Source organism: Ursus arctos, unplaced genomic scaffold, assembly GCF_023065955.2.
Source record: "Ursus arctos isolate Adak ecotype North America unplaced genomic scaffold, UrsArc2.0 scaffold_24, whole genome shotgun sequence".
Taxonomy (NCBI): Eukaryota; Metazoa; Chordata; class Mammalia; order Carnivora; family Ursidae; genus Ursus; species Ursus arctos.
In genome coordinates, this window is record NW_026622919.1 from 38,251,424 (window position 1) to 38,268,377 (window position 16,954).

Consider the following 16,954-nt stretch of genomic DNA (forward strand, 5'->3'; position numbering starts at 1 on the left):
ATTATATCCTAGGACGACATTATCTTCAATTATGAAGGCAATATGGCGTGACTATAAAAGGAGGGAGGGAGCAACCAATCCTTTATGCATATAAAGTAAAAGCAAAAAGTCCCTCCCCTTTGAATACCTTGTTACCCCCAAAACTCCAACAGTAACAGCTGTGATTCAGCTGTGTTTATCCTTTTTATACATTTTTCTGTGTATAATACATATAGTCATACACACATGTTACATTATATTACAAATGTGTGATTATATTACAGAACTATGTTATAACTGTTGTTTATGTAACTTGTTTTTCTGGTTAGCAGTATGTAGTGGACATCTTTTCATCAGCATACCTAGAGCAGCGGGGGCCTCTGACAGCTGTGTGGTATTCCATTGAATAGCTGGATCCTTTGTCTGCCCGGTCCTCTACTGGCAGGTGTATTATTATTAGACTTCAGCTGTGCACACACAGTGTAATCTGCAGAAATACTCCTTAAGTCTTTGGAGATTAAAATTATTATTATTTGATCACATTAGTATTTTTAGTATTTCTGTAGTATAAATTTCTACAAGTGGAATTTGGGGGTCAGAGGCATACACATTTAAAAATTGGGGTATCTCGTTCTAAACGGATCCCTTCTGCCCACCTTATACCAGTGGTCCTGCTTTTTCTGTGACACCACATCTGGGACTTGCTGTTTCGTTTTGTTTCCACTAAAATTACTCTGACTTTAATTTTTGGAAGGATATCTCATCCTCGTTAAGAGTGAAAGAAATTCTGCTGTAGAGCGTAAGGTTCTATGCATTTAGCCATGGCCCGTGTTTGAGTCACTACCTTGTTTCTTTTCTCCTATGCTTAAAAGTCACTGCCAAGCACCAAGACTTTGGTCTAAGGAATTCGTTTAGCCCATTTAATTCCTTGGTATTTTTTACTCAGTACATCTTAACTTGTAATCTATTATTTTAGTTCTATAATAGTTTATTTTTTTTCTCCGCATTTTCAGAGCTGTTAGAACCTAGACCATATCAGGACAGGAGGAAAAAACTAAAAAAAAAAAAAAAAAGCAAACAATGAAACATAAAGAATTTTAAGTAAATAACATCAACATTTGCAGCCATCCTATTAAAAATTAGCTTACTGTTGGTTCCAGTGACGGTGGTAACGAAGCCTTGCCCTCCTCTGCCCGCAGGGGAGAGTGGAGCCGGTAAAACCGAAGCCAGTAAGTACATCATGCAGTACATCGCGGCCATCACCAACCCCAGCCAGAGAGCGGAGGTGGAAAGGTAAGGGCGGTATGAAAAGGGGGAGACGTTCTCATCGGGCCTTCATTTCCTGTGCAGACTTGACGGGGCCGAAACCCGGATAGTAGGCAGCGTTTATTGATGATTATATACGGTCCCTGTCCTTGTACCTGTATCAGTGTATCTGTGTTTGTTTCCTAGAGAAATACTACTTTGGTAAGCTTTACCTAAATAAGCAAAGGCAACAAAGTAACGCTGCAACAGATGCGTCTTCCCACTCCACCTTGTAACTGCTGCCTTCAGTGTTGCACGTGCTCGGCTCATGGTACAGTGGACGCGTAGATGTCATTGTGCACGGTGCCCTTTGTCTGCCGCGCCTGTGTCTTTTTACACTGTCTTCTGAGGAGCCCTAGGTTCCCCGGAGGGAAAGGGGGCTCTGGGAGGCACATCCATGCCTTCCCTGCATTGCATTGTCACAGCCAGAACCCCCGATGTTAGAAGCCCTAAGAATGATTCATTTTTCTTTTCAAGTCTCACGCCACACCGCTGTCAGCGTAAGAGAAGCATGAGGGCAGCTGGGCTCTGTCCGCAGGACCCGGCTTTTAGCACAGAGCGCCATGTGGTATTTTTTTCATCAGTTTGTAAGGAATCAATGGATGGGGTGGGGTTTTTGTTGTTCTGTTTTTCTTTAAGAAAGAGATGCGGCGGTAAAGTAACATGACTTCACTTTCTTATATGGTTTTTGAGAGGAAAAAACGGTTTCCAGAGTTGCTAGTGTGAAGCTCAGTATTTGTTTTCCGAAGAGTGACCCCCCACGTGCCCATCTCAACCTTCAGTTTATGACCAGCAAGGAAAGGATGCGGGGTTGGTACGAAAGAAGGCGGTGTAGACTAGACTTACCCTACTGGGGCTTTCCTCGTTTCTGCACAACTGGGCTGGAGGTCAGAGAGGCATTTTTCTTGACTGTGACACATCCCCACTTCTGATTCTGACTTTGTAGTCTCCTATGACAAGGACAAGAATATGAGTCAGTTATCTGAATTTCCGTGGAAGCTCAGGAGAATAACCGGCTGAGAACTAACTTCGTTTTATTTCTAAACCCAGTTGGTATAGTGGAGTCAGGCATGTGTACGTTGACTAGTGTGTCTCGGGCATATCTTACCGTCGTTTTAAAGATGGTCGTCTTTGTTTACCGTAAGCATGCAACCCCCCTCCCCACATCTCAAAAGTATACTTTCACGTGGGAGGAGAGAAAGAGGCTTAGAGTAATAGTTATTACTAACTAATAGTAATAAGTGCTGCGTTAGCTTATTTCAGTGGCCAAAGTGATTTCTGCAGGTAAGCAGAGTTTTGCCGGGGAAACGAGAACAAAGACTTAAGAACCAGCACGAAGTTAAAAAGTATCCAGTGGGAGAGACTGCGCTGTAGAAAGTTAGCATTCACTGAATAAGGAATGAGTGTGTCACCCATTCTTTCTTTTCAGAACACATCTTTTTAAGATTTTTCTTTATGTAAATAAAACATGTTCACTTAAAAACTAAAAATTACAGCATTTTGTCCAAGGTGGAAGTCCCCCGAAATCCCATTCTACAGACCCCTGCCCCGTCAAGCCGATCCCTCTAGTGAAATGGACTAGCCCTTGGGGTAGTGAAGCATTTACTAACCTATGTGCCTGCACACACACACTCACACGGACACGTGCACAGACACACAAAGACCCTGCAACACGTATGATTTTGCAACCTGATTTCGCATTCATTAGTATATTCTGGACCTCTTTCTCTGTCAGTGCGTCCTATACTAAGAAAAAAGGTTTTTTTATCCAACCCTCCTGGTGGGCGTTTAGGGTTTGTTTGTTTTAATATTGCAAACAGTGCAACAGTCAGCATCTTTGTACAAATGTTTGGATGTGCTTTAACAAAATCTAGTTTTTCTAAAAGGCCCAGCATCTAAAACTTTCCGTAATGACTTTCATTTATGTGTGTTAAAGAGTGAAGAATATGTTGCTTAAGTCCAACTGTGTCTTGGAGGCTTTCGGGAATGCCAAAACCAACCGTAATGACAACTCAAGCAGGTTTGGAAAATACATGGATATCAACTTTGATTTCAAGGGGGATCCTATTGGTGGACATATCAATAACTACTTACTGGAGAAGGTAAAATGTGCTCAATTTCTGACGGTAATGTTTTCAAGTGCTGAATTTTTTTTTTAAACCTAATCGTGTTTATAGATTTTTTAAAAATTACTTAAAAGTAGCTTCTAACCCTATTCTCCCTCCCTTCCTGCTCCTCAGTTCACTTTCTGTGACAAGGTACCCTCCTTTTGTGCTCTTCTTGGCTCTTACAATATCAGGTTGGAAAAAGGCTGGGCTTTGTAGATAAGGAATGAGGTGCGTGCATGGCAGGGTGGGAGTGGTATGTGAGTGTGTGCCAACTCCAGGACAAGATGTAACAAAAACACAACCTAGGACTAATAGCAGTTCTACTCTTTGACACACCACCGTTGCCCACACGTTTTGCTGCTGCTGTTGTCCTGAACGCATCACGGAAGAGCTAGCATACCCATTCCCTGAAATGACACCCTTTTCACAGAATCATGCCCGTACAACTCTTTTTTAAATTGGGATATAATTGACATTCAACACCATGCACGTTTAAGGTGTACAACATACTGATTTGATACTTCCGTGTATATTTAATTAACTTGAATCTCGTTTTCTTCTAGTTTCTATGTGTTCATAGCATCCTTTATGGCAGCATAACGCAGCATAATCTATTTCTGTTTGTTAAGTTGAAGTCAGACCATTAAGGAAATAAGTGTTTTTATCAGTGTCAGTTACGAAAGGACTGGAAATGCCAGGTATCATCAGCCTTTTTCCAAAATGTTTTATGGCTTCACTTTACGTGCGGAGTCCATCAAAAGGACCCCTCTGAATGAACATCACAGCAGGCTTTGGGGAGCCATCTAAGGCAGGGGCCTCCATACATGGATCTTGCTCGACTGATTTTACTACAGGACATAAGGCATTGCTCTTTGAAATGCCAGCAGACCCTGGGGACCCTGAACATCTCTTTCTGTTCTCCCACTTCCAGTCCTCTTCCCCCTAAAAATCCCATCTTTAGGCTCCAGGTTAAAAAAAAAACAAAACCCAAAAACTTCGTTTTCATAAAGTTGAGCGAATTCTGTTTTAAGCAGTAAAAAGAATATTAAAAATTGTGCAGAAAACCCCACAGCGGAGGCCTAGTTTTAGGTGAGTAATCCATGGGGTCTTTAGGACATTTAAATGCACTATTGATACGTGATTTCCTGAGAACTTGGCTTGCACGTTGTTTTCGGGGTGCACTCTCAGATTAACGATTTAATGTGGTTTTTTTTTTTTTTTTTTTTTTAGTCTCGGGTGATTGTGCAACAACCAGGAGAAAGAAGCTTTCATTCTTTTTATCAGGTTAGTGTCTGCTGCTGTGCAGGTAATCCATCATTGGCCCAGTTGGCCCGGGAATGAGTATTTTATGTCGGGACTCTCCCCTGTCCTGTGCCTCCTTTGCCTGCGTTGACCCAGGACGCATTACACGCGCGTACCTGCGTGCACACACCCTGCCCACGTGCTGTTCGGAGAGTTGATGAGTATGCTCATTACAAAGAGCTAGCAGGTGGTTAACCCACCGGACGACTCGGCGGCCTTGGTTGAGAATCACCTCCGTTTTCTTGCCATGTAGAGAACAGTTTAATATCTGTGAAAGCTTTTGAAATGGTAAATTCCAAAGATGTTGAATTAATTGTGTTCTATTTCGAGTTGAAGCTGTTGTTCCCACATCTGAGAGCCCAGAGACAGGAATACGACTTCAGTTTATTTTGCTCATGGGGCCTATAAAGCAATATGATTGCTTAAAACAATTATGAATTCAAGGGAGAATTGTCATCTTCATCCCTCCAAAGCTGTGATTGCTTAGAAAAAAAAAAACTGATACCTCTTTTGAGAATGCTTTTAGAGTCAAAGGCAGACTCTTTTAAAATAGCCCTTCTGTTAGCAAGTCTGTACTCAGAGAACAAGTATGATACATAATTACAATTTTTAAAGCCCCAAGTAACATAAACCAGTGCTAAGAAATAAAGTGGGTGATCAAAGGAAGTAATGCTGTTTGGGATTTTCTAAAAGCAAAACTATAAATCAGTAAGATTGATTTCCACGTGGAAACCATCTCTGCAGGTGATGGAGCAGTGACAGCGTAAGTTGAATGCAATTTAACCGAGTTCAGTTTTTTCTAGGTAACTGCTTTCAGAGATGGTGCTTATTTGTATATACAAGTTCTGGTATATTTAGTATAAAAGATCACTTTTGAAAATCTGGTAATTATACCTTTTAAGTAAAACAAAGCATGCAGTTTAATGTAGAGAATTTAAACATAGTGCCTTCCAAAGGCATGTTCCATAGATAAGGGCTACCCATAGTGTATTCGTGTTTTTGTTGATAATTCACCATGTTTCCCTCAAACTATTTTTCTACCCAATATGAAAGAGTTCTTTTCATGCACTGAGCCCATAAGCTCTTCCCAGTGTTTTTCCCACTTGGGTGGAAGTGTTAAAATTTGTCTTTGTTCAGCCCTGCAGTCATCGTTATCCAGGGGTGCTCCTTTCCTGAGATACAGAGATGACGAGGAAAGGCTCTCCGTTTCCAGTGTGATTCAGCACGTGACCATCTGCTGATACTTCTTACTTCCACGGCAATACTGACTTTTTCCGAATTCTAAAACACAACTCTATCTTGTCTGGATAATGGGACCACTAAGCAAGTGCCCACCACAATGTGTAGACTCCTGTTGAGCAAATGACCACAGGAAAAGCAAGATTACCATTGTTAGAGTAGTTGACGTACTTGGGCCAGGGTGTATTTTGCCAGTTTATTTCTAATTAAATATTTCTTGCAGCTACTTCAAGGAGGTTCCGAGCAGATGCTACGCTCTCTACATCTCCAGAAATCCCTGTCGTCCTACAACTATATCCACGTAGGCGCTCAATTAAAGGTAAGGGCTTCCTCTCTGAGATACAGAATCAGACAGAAAACCTGAAGGGACATTTATTCTCTGGTCCAGCCTGCTGCCTTTAAGCAAATGAGTGACTCCTTTCTTCCCTTCTGGTTTTTAAATTCTCAGGGACAGAGACTCACTGTGTTATTGGTCAGCACCTTCACGTAATAACCATTTCTGTGTGTCATCGCCATCTGATGGGAAAGAAGTTTCTCTCTTGTGATCTTGTGTTTTCTTTCCATTTTTAATCCTATTCCTTTTGACGCTGCAAAAATACCGATGTGACGAGGAAATCCACCTCAGAGGAAAATGCCGTATGATTTGGCCACGGGCGAGTTGGAAAGACAGAAGGAACTTTAAAAGCACCCTGGTTGAAAATGACTATCACAGATCTCCATTCACTGTTTTTTCAAGGGTTGATTTTGACATATCCTGAAAATACTTTTGTGACCCTGCAGCATTTCTATTCAGCCTTCAAAATTTTCCATTTTTTCCCCGTTCACTTGCATGCAGGCCTTTTGCACTCCCATATGCAGATGCTTTTCTGCTCTTTTATTTCTAATTAGTGTTCTGCTAGTCACTTTACAGCTAATCCTAATATTATAGTTGTCTGTTGATGGTAGACTATGAAATGGTAATTATAATATTATCCTACTTTGTCAGGGAAAGGTATATAAATACATAAAATAAGATATGGAGGGAAATAGACCAAGGTTTTAATTACTGATTCTGGATGGATGAGATTACAGGTATCCATGTTCTTGTACTTTTCCATATTTTAAATTTCTTCTGTAATAAAAAAAAAAATGCAGTGCTTTTGTAATTAGGGGAGAAATTAAAGAATCTGTAAAAGGAAAGAAAGGAAAGGATCAAAGATGTGGGAGGTGTTTCCTTTTTTATTTCTATTATTCATCTGAAGCGAATTATACTCGCATTACTGATTAGCTGTATTTTTATTGCCGTGCATGGAAATAAATGATATTTAGGCTTTCCCAATTAATTTTCCATTGTCTGACATTCAAGTTGCATGGGTTTTTTTGTTTTGTTTTGTTTTACTTCTACAGTCATCCCAGAGCAGGATGTTTGGGTGAAAATTAATTGAAAATAAACAAGACAATAGAGGGCAACACTTGAGCTTTCTGAGAGTAGACCAGCAGGGCTCAGAGATGCAGAAGGGATTGTGAAACCGGCACTTACAAAGCCAATGACCAGGAATGTTCCTCTTTCATCATATTGTCTTATTGGCCAAATTACTTTTGGTCTGATCATGTCGCACCCCCACAGAAAGCAAGTATTGAATGCACATTTAGGCTTTGCCCGAAGCTAAATGTAGCTTGGGTTCTCTTGCATCCAGTGCCCATTCCTTTCTCCACGCCTCGTTTTGGTTTGTTTTTTTTTCCCCTCTTTAACAAAAACAAAGACATAATGTGTGATCATAGTCAAAACCTAAATAAGATGTACCAGAAGGAAACAAAAATATACTAAAGCTTACCTTCCAGAGATAGTTATTGATGATGGTGTGTGTGTATACACACTTATAGATATAGATATTTATGTATTTTAAGATTTTATTTTTAAGTAATCTCTGCACCCCCTGTGGGGCTCGAACTCATGCACCAGGGATCAAGAGTCACATGCTGCTCCAGCTGAGCCTGCCAGGTGCCCCTGTGTGTATCTGTTTATAAATGGAATCATGCAATAAACTCGGATGAAATAAATTTGTTTTTATTAAATGACAATATAATGATTAATATCTTCCCGTTAACGAACAATTACATATGTTAATAGAATGATTTTAATAACCATAAAGTATTATATTCTGTATCACAATTTTACTTAACTACCCTAAAAATATAGGAACAGTGTACAGTTAAGATACTTTGGGTTGAAGGGAAGATAAAACCCAAATGAAAGTCTCCCAGAACAATAAGAACCTAATTATCTCAGTAACGAGAAGCCCTGAGGAGGGGCAGTTCCAGAGTCGGTTAATTTAATACCGCCACATTAATGCCGCTGGTAGGGACCCAGATGTTGTTTGTTTCTCCAACTTAAAGCTGTGCTTGGGCTGATTTTCCTCACGGTCCCAAAATGGCAGCTGCAGTTCCAGGAGTCACAGGCAGAGGAAATGTTCCTGACTTATGTCCCTTTGTAGCCAGGGAAACCTCATGTCTTATTGACCAGAATAGCATCACAAGCCCATGGCTGGTCAGTCGCCTGGTAAGGGGAATAAGATCGTCGTGATTAGTTTCTGCCCATGAAGATTTACGTCCTGAGGCTGCGGGGGAGAGCAGCCCTGAAGGACAGGTGTACTTGGAGAGGGGCAAACAAATCAGGGTTCTGGCAGCCGACAGTTCCCCTCAGTAGGACTCTTAGACTTGTTGTCTAGTTTCTACGCAGTTTCAGCACAGTTGCAGTTTATAATAATAGTTCTGTCTGATACTTGTCTAGTGCTTTTTTTATGCTGGGAGCTAGGGAGGTGCTTTACATAATTCTCATGCAATTCTCACAACAACCCTGTATTGTTGCGCCCATCTTACCCATGAGGAAACTGAGACTCGAGGAGGTTAAGTATCGTGCCCAAGGTCAGAGAACCAGGTAGGTGGAGGAACTTGCCTTGTCTTGTCCTGGATACTAGAGGAGCAGGTACTCATCGGTCACAGAGGACCCCTTCCCATGCCCCTCCTCAAAAGATGAGCATCAGGCCAGGTCCTCTGGGTCCCCGCCAGCGGAGAAATTCACCGCGGAAAAGATCAGTCAGGCCCTCTGCAGCTGCCTGCTCTGGGGAAACTTTATTGAGATAGGCTTCCATTGCTTCACTGTGAATTTCTGTTGATGTGCTTGCATTTCCTCCCTGAAGGCTGTAGCTCGTCAAGACTGGCAGTTGGCTGGCACCTGCAGATTTGGTGAGGGCCTGCTTCCTGGTTTATAGGTGGAGCCTGCTCTGTGTCCTCACAGGGCAGAAGGGATGAGGAATCTCTAGGGCCTCTTACAATGGCACTAACCCATTCATTGAGGGCTCTACCCTCATGACCTATTACCTCCCAAAGGCCCTACCTCCTAATTCCATCACCTTTGGGAGGGGTCAGGATTTCAACATATGAATTTTGGGGGGATACAGACGTTCAATCTATAGCAACCCCCTCAAACCAGTTAGAAGATCTGATGTACATTGGGGCGCCTGGGTAGCGCAGTCATTAAGCATCTGCCTTCGGCGCAGGGCGTGATCGCGGTGTCCTGGGATCGAGCCCCACATCGGTCTCCTCCACTGGGAGCCTGCCTCTTCCTCTCCCACTCTCCGTGCTTGTGTTCCCTCTCTCGCTGGCTGTCTCTCTCTATCAAATAAATAAATAAAAACTTTAAAAAAAAAAAAAAGATCTGATGCACCAAATGTTTGTGAAAAAGCGGTTGTGGTCCCAGAATATCTAATAGCTTGCTGAATGAGGCAGCCCACTTTGCTTTGGGGGTGGGGGGCTGTTTTCCTCACCTGTGAAGTAAAAGCCTGACCATCCAAGAGAGGGAGTATTATTCCCAGACTCTACAGACTCATTGTGGAACAAAAAGCCACAGGCAGCAATAGTCAGGCATGTGTCTTCGAGAGGCTCCCGTGGTCAGTATTTCCATTTGTGATTCCACGTCTCATGTTTTCTTCACTCAACACAGAGTGGAGATCAGCTTCTGTGAGGCAGCCCAGGACTAGCTCCCTCACCGAAGGTTCCAGAAAATATGTCACGCCTACTTGTGCTCTCACACACAAGTGGACATTTTGTGTGCCGAGTGATGTTTCTACCCCTGAAATAATTTTCATTTTCTCTGGGTACTCAGTCACTTTTACTACAAAAGCGTCAAGACCTTGGCTAAACTTGAATGTAGTCTCATAATTGTTAGATTTTAATGCTCATATGAAATGTTGGTGACTTAAGTTTTCCATTTTCATTCCCAGTCCTCTATCAACGACGCTGCAGAATTCAAAGTAGTAGCTGATGCCATGAAAGTAATTGGCTTCAAACCTGAGGAGACTCAAACCGTGTATAAGATTCTGGCGGCCATTCTTCACTTGGTGAGTAGGGACACCTTTCAGCACATATTGCCTCCCTGTGGAGACAGGATGCTCTTTCAGAAGATTTTGCTTTTTCCCTGCAGATTTAAAAACTAATTTATATAAAGAAAATTTCTCTTACGTTTTGAAGCAATTACTGTATCTGTGGTTCTCTGCATCGTTTTATAATATTATGAGGGATTTTTGAAGCCACTGTAGGTTCTGAAACTTAGCTTTAGTTCATTGTCTTACTGATAATGTTAAATTTTGAACTGTTTCATTCTGAGGATAAAAGAATTCAGTAATGACATGACTACCAATGGTATAAGCTAAAACGTTTTGAACAGAATACGTTTCCAGTAGCGCTTGAAGCATAGAATCATAAATTGTCAGAACTGGAATTTTGATCATCTCATTTTTCAGGTTGGGAAATGAGCCCTAAAGGGGTGTTAGGACTGTTCATGGTGGCCAACACGGTAGACCAAGATGGCTGACTCATGGTCCAGTCGTGCTCCGCTCCACCACAGCAAACTCAGATGAGTGAAGGGCCATGTGTCAGATTTCTTTCACGCCTTTTTATATAATTACAGACGTTGAAAATATAGTGAATACGTAACCTTAGAAAAAATGAGTGACACCATGAATTCAAATCTGAAATAAAAACTGCCTTTCACTTGAACGTGGCACATTTTTTAATGAAATGTGCAGGACCTTTATGACAAATATCGTAGAGAAATAAAAATGTTATCCTAAGTAAATGTTCCTAACTAGGAAGACTTGAACATTATTAATTGTCCTGTTCCTTCAACCAGTTTAGAAAGTGCAACAATATCGTTCAGAATCCAAACAGGAGTTTTATTTTTTAAGTTGACATAATGGCTCTAGAATTTACCTGGACCAATAACCATGTAAGAAGATCAGATAAAATGTGCTAAGGAAGAGTGGTAGGTAGGGAGAGCAGAGGAGAGGATACGTGACTAATTCTGCCGGATCTAAAATGATAGTAAAGGCGACAGTACTTGACAACTTGTTGCACAGATATATCACCAGATTAATCCACAGATTGGTTGATGTGCTGGATAGTTGGTGGACAGTTAATAAGTATTCACTGCTTATTGAATAAGTAAAATATAAATAGACTCAGGAACTTAGGGGAGTTTGATATATAATAAAGGTGACATTTCAAATCAGGAGGAAAAGCTCGACTATTCAGTAAATGGTGTTAGAGCAACTAACTAACCATCTGAAAAAATAAAGTTAGATTCTTTGCACCACTTAACAACATAAATTGTGCATGAGTTAAAAGCTTAAATATAAGGGGGAAAGCTGTGTATTCGAAGAAAATATGAAATATGTATAAAATCTTTGGAGTGGGAATGGTCTAAGTGTGACACCGAAGTAAGAGAAACCCCATCGCAAAAGAACTATAGATTCGACTCCATAAAAATGTAAAGCCTCTATCCATCAAAAACAAATGCCAAAAATTAAGAGATAGATGGGTGTCTGGGGAAGAGAAGAGAGACAGATGAAGTGCTAGGTTTTTATGTATGTTGTCATGTATTTAGGAAAATCAGTGCTACAAACAATGTCCCTTTCAATTTTATCTGTAATTGGCAAATATATCCTTGACATAATGTTTCAGAATCTTGCTGGAAATGGCATCTTGTGTTTTCCCTCTGGTATAGGGAAATTTAAAATTCGTGGTGGATGGTGACACGCCTCTCATCGAAAATGGCAAGGTTGTGCCTATCATCGCAGAATTGCTCTCCACCAAGACGGACATGGTTGAGAAGGCCCTTCTCTACCGGACGGTGGCCACAGGGCGCGACATCATTGACAAGCAGCACACGGAGCAGGAAGCTAGCTATGGCAGGGACGCCTTTGCTAAGGTGGGATTTTAACCGACATCGTCTCGGCCTGGGGATGCAGTTTTAGTGAACTTCCGTGAGGATGCTTCCAGACATCGCGTGAAAGTGGGCTCAGGTTTTAGAATCCAGGATGGTACTTTGGGACCATGACAGTCTCAATAAAACGCCCTGACTGTGAGCATCACTCTCAGGAAGGGTTCTGAGGAGAGTGAATCTGACTGACTGGGAAGCCAGGGGGCCTGCACGGGCCCTCTCACCGCCCTCCATTTTGCTTTGCTCACTGGTGTTTGATGAAGACCGCCTCAGGTCACCCGATGGAGTTCTCATCCCTTGTGTTTGTGTCTGTGTGGGGACGGTGCCATGAGTTAGTAACCATTCTCCCCTTAAGTCATTCACCTTGTTTCCTTTTTCTGCCACGATAAATAATGCTGCCGTCTCCTGTGCGTGTGTCCCTCCACACCAGCGCTTTCATTCCCACTGGACACACTCCCAGGAATGAGCTCACCACATCAAAGGACACACCGATTTTAAACTTTAAATTGACTGACCTTATGGGTGTACAGGAGTACCTCGTGGTTACTTTCATTTTCATTTCCAGTGTATTTGAGCACCTTTCCGTATGTTTGTAAGATATTTAAATCCATCCTGGGAATCTCCTGGTTGTCCTTTGTACATTTTCCTCAGGGCCACTGTTGTTTTGTTGCGTTTGTAAGAGCTCATAGCTTTAACCCTTGGCCTGTGGTCTGTGTGGCAAGTGTGTTATGTTCCCCCAAGTTTGCATTTCCTTGTTTTCTTTTTCCTTGTTGCTGGTTGATTAGATTGCCACGTATTCCATTTTTACTCTTATAAGTCCCAGGCTTGGTTTTTAGTCTCGAGAGGAATTTGGATTTATCCAAGCGCAATGGAGAGCAGAGGATTCTAAGCAGTGGCAATGACAGCAAGTCTGCTCTTTAAGGGGATCGCTCCAGCTTCAGTATGGAGAATCTTCTGTGGGTGGGAATGGAAGCAGGGAGACCGTTACGGGGATATTTCAGTATCCAGGAGAGAGACGATGGCAGGAGCATAGAAATGGGGAAAAGGGATGATTCGAGATGGGCTGTGTTTGAGATGTAAAATCCACAGCCCCTGAACGATAAAATCAAGGATCACTCCTAGCATGGTCTGCCTCCAGCCTGCATCTCCTGCCTCATTCTACGCCATCCTCCAGTCTCGTTTCTTCATTCCAGCACATTAGTGTTCTCTCAGGCCTTGCAGGTTGTCTTTATCCCCCCTTTCTCCTTCCAGCCACAGGGCCTCTGTGCAGGCTGTCGCCTCTGCTTGGATCCCTTTTCTGTTCCCCTCTTGCCTCGTCAACTCTTACTCATCCTTCTGATCTCAGCCCACTTTCTCAGGGAAGCCTTCCCTGGCCTCTGTGAATCCCAGACAGGTTCAATTATCCTCCGATGCCACGCACCTCACCTTCAAAGTGTGTTTGTCTGTGTGTGTGTACGTACCCGCGTGCATGGTTTTTCCTCCATCCTACTCCCTGTGCTCCTTGGAGACTGAGACCGTGTTTATGTTTACTTTAGTACTGTATCTCCAATAACCTGCCCAGAGTAAGTAGTCAGCTAATATTTGTTGAATGAATGACTTCCTACATTTCCAGAGTCCTTTGTTCATGGTTAGAAGTAGGGTAGAAGTAGGGTAGGAACAGTTTTCGGAGGTGGGGAGATCCAGAGTCCTGAGCGCACACACGTGTGAGATGGCCGTGAGGCCTCTAGGAAGATTGTCGGGTTGGCTGTCGCGCACAGGGGTCTGGCACTCAGAGGAGAGGTCTGCGTTGGAGTACTAAGTTTGGGAGTAGTATTATAACACTACTGTTTAACATCGAATGAGATGACTCAGGAGGAATTAGAGAGTGAAGAGAAGAGGACCAGAGGAACTCCACCTCTCAGAGGAGATCTTACCAAAGGTCATCCGGAAGAAACAGCCAGTGAAATAGGAGGAAAACTAAGGAGGTGTGGTGTCACAAATCCCAGAGGGGGAAAGCTCAGGATGAGGGGGAGAAACCAGGTGGAGTGATGCTGAGTGTCTGAGTAAGACGTCCGTATAGAGGCACAAGGAAGCACAAGTCTACACTGAAGTGCTTGGGGTCTTTGATGAGCCGTTTCAGTGGGGCAGTGGGAGGTAAGCAAAGACTGGACTAGATCGAAGAGTAAAAGGGAGGCAAAGAACGGAGGCGGTTTGTGGATGAGTGCAGGTGGAGGGAGGGGTGGCTGGAGGGAGCTGCTAAAGGCATGGGGTGCTGCAAAGCCTGCTTGTATCAGGACGTGAGTGCGTGTAAGCGTGTGGTGCCTTCGTCCACGTGCGTCTGGCTGCGAGTGTCCTTGGGCGTCGGGCAGGCGTTTGATTCTCTAGGAACGTCAAACTGCGGTCTTTGGCTCAGATCTTTATGTAGCATTATAAATCAACATTTGTATTTTTAGAATCCATAGAGCTTTATTGGAACATAGATATTAACTCGTTGGTTCCCCACTTTTTAATATTTGATGAAATCCACAGTCAAGTAATGAAGCGACTTCTTTGAGGGATTAGGCAAATTACAGATAGAGCTGAGCACAGAGACGAACCTGGAAGTGGTAGTGGGATACCATAGTGACCGATAACAATCTTAAAACATCCAAACCATTTACTTGAGTGTGACCTACATCCTGTAGTTTTTATTTTTTTTTAACAGATCTGCATTTCTAATTTTTCTGCTTAGAGTAATAACAGCTATGTTAAGTGGTAAAGAGAAAGTGGATAAGAATTTAAAACTTATCACAGATCTACACAGAAGACGCAGTCCCAAATGGGCAAGAATGAATGATGTTGTTCTCCTCACAGGCAATATACGAACGCCTTTTTTGTTGGATTGTTACTCGCATCAATGATATTATTGAGGTCAAGAACTATGACACCACGATCCACGGGAAAAACACTGTCATCGGTGTCTTGGATATCTATGGCTTTGAAATCTTTGACAACAACAGGTAAACTGGATAAGATGCTTGCAACTCTCCTGTTTATTTTTTCACTTCTTTGAACCTAATGGATCCCTTGTCCCGCAGCTTTGAGCAGTTCTGCATCAACTACTGCAACGAGAAGCTGCAGCAGCTCTTCATCCAGCTAGTGCTGAAGCAGGAGCAGGAGGAGTACGAGCGGGAGGGCATCCCCTGGAAGCACGTGAGTGGCCGCCGCTGGAAAACAGCTTCCTGTGTTGCACGTCGTATCGAGAGCGTCAGATCCTGTCGTTTTAGCTGTTTTGTTGCAATTTTCTTGGGCCCATGAAACTTCTGAGCATTAGCTTTCCTTTTGGGGATGCATAATTCCAAGTCATTTTCAGGGTTGATGGGTGGAATTCCTCTCATTTGATGGACTGCCTTGTTGGTGCCCAGAAATGCTGAGTTATAACTTTCGCGCTTGAAAGCTGATGCCGCGTGGGTTTTCTGGCTCGTCTGTCTTGTAGAGTTTAGCGCCATGTAGAGGTTACTCGGAGCGGCGACTTTGCCGTAAGTCCATCGGGCTTTGCTTCCAAATTTAGTTTATTCTCTTTCTGTCCTCTTTCCCCTCTTATTTATCCTTTTTTTTTTTCCTCCTCTACTTTGCAGTCTAAGTAACACTGTTACTATCTTCGGTTATTGCGGTTTATATTCTCTGAAATCCAGGTGTGAAAACATTAACGTTTACTTCTGTCTGCTGTCCTTCATGTCACAGCTGCTATCACCTTCTCATGGCCCTTTGTGAACTCTGACAGTTGTCACAGTCAAACGTCTGGCAAGGCCAGGCCAGAAAGTGGGACTGCCCTGGGGCACAAGCCCAAACACCACTGCTGAGAAACATGACTTGGTTGGCTCTCTTGGTCCTTACCATTAGACCTCCTGCTTGTCGCAGGACGAGACCTAGTAATGTTTTCTCTTAAATTTGTATTTTTAAACAATTTTGAGAACAGACTTGAGAAATGCAAAAACTTCCGAGTCTCCACACATTTTTGTGTTGCTAAAATTGTGTGTTTATCCTCTTGCCGAAGAGAACACACAATAAAATTAGTATTTTTTTAATATCCAACATAGTAGTAAAAAGCTTATTTGATATGCTCTAGGTAAATTACTTTTATATTTCTTCCTACCTTCCTACTTTCTATCTCGTCTCATTCAGAAAGGGAGACAGCAGTATAATGAGTAGCTGTCCTGCCTCAAATTGCGTCTTTGCCTTCCAGCATGTGTTAAACATCAGAATACCATAAAAAAATTTCATTCAAGTATATTAGTATAAATTTTACTGTTTTACAAATGAACCAAAAGGTGTATTATTACTTTGTAGCAGAATTACCTATCATTTTGATTTAAGCAGTGAACTCTCAGAGCACATTTAAGATGTAATTCAATTAAGTTTAGATGTAGCTTTCTTAGAAAGGATCTGTTGTACAATTTAACACACAATTACAACTGATGCTTTGATTTTTATAGCAAATTTAATCATGAAACTTGTTACTCAGAGGTGATTCAGAGATACCGGTCAAAAATTTCCTTTAAAAATCAGGATATCAGATCCCACAGGCATAGTTGATAAGGAGAAAAGTCAACAACTGCAGTAGGCTATTCCAAAAATCTGAAAAAGGAGCCACAGCCCTAAAAATGCAAAAATCTTTAGCAAATAAACCAAGAAATGAATGTCCTCATGGGAACAAAAGGCTAGGTCCCAGGTAATCGTTACAAGACTGACTACATGCCAGGTCCCTTCAGATTGGAATCTCTATTCTGGGCAGTTATTTCCG

General features: G+C 42.3%; 1 protein-coding gene across 2 annotated transcripts in view; it reads left to right on the forward strand.

The window, feature by feature from the left end:
- The window catches only part of MYO1D (myosin ID), a 331,010-nt gene that overhangs the window by 86,303 nt on the left and 227,753 nt on the right, over window positions 1–16,954 (forward strand). For both annotated transcript variants that reach the window (XM_044390721.3, XM_026517625.4), the window contains exons 3-10: window positions 1,179–1,272; window positions 3,221–3,386; window positions 4,623–4,676; window positions 6,157–6,252; window positions 10,196–10,312; window positions 11,977–12,180; window positions 15,025–15,170; window positions 15,249–15,363. In XM_044390721.3, coding sequence (XP_044246656.3) covers window positions 1,179–1,272; window positions 3,221–3,386; window positions 4,623–4,676; window positions 6,157–6,252; window positions 10,196–10,312; window positions 11,977–12,180; window positions 15,025–15,170; window positions 15,249–15,363 — 992 coding nt within the window. The remainder of the gene's footprint in view (window positions 1–1,178; window positions 1,273–3,220; window positions 3,387–4,622; window positions 4,677–6,156; window positions 6,253–10,195; window positions 10,313–11,976; window positions 12,181–15,024; window positions 15,171–15,248; window positions 15,364–16,954) is intronic.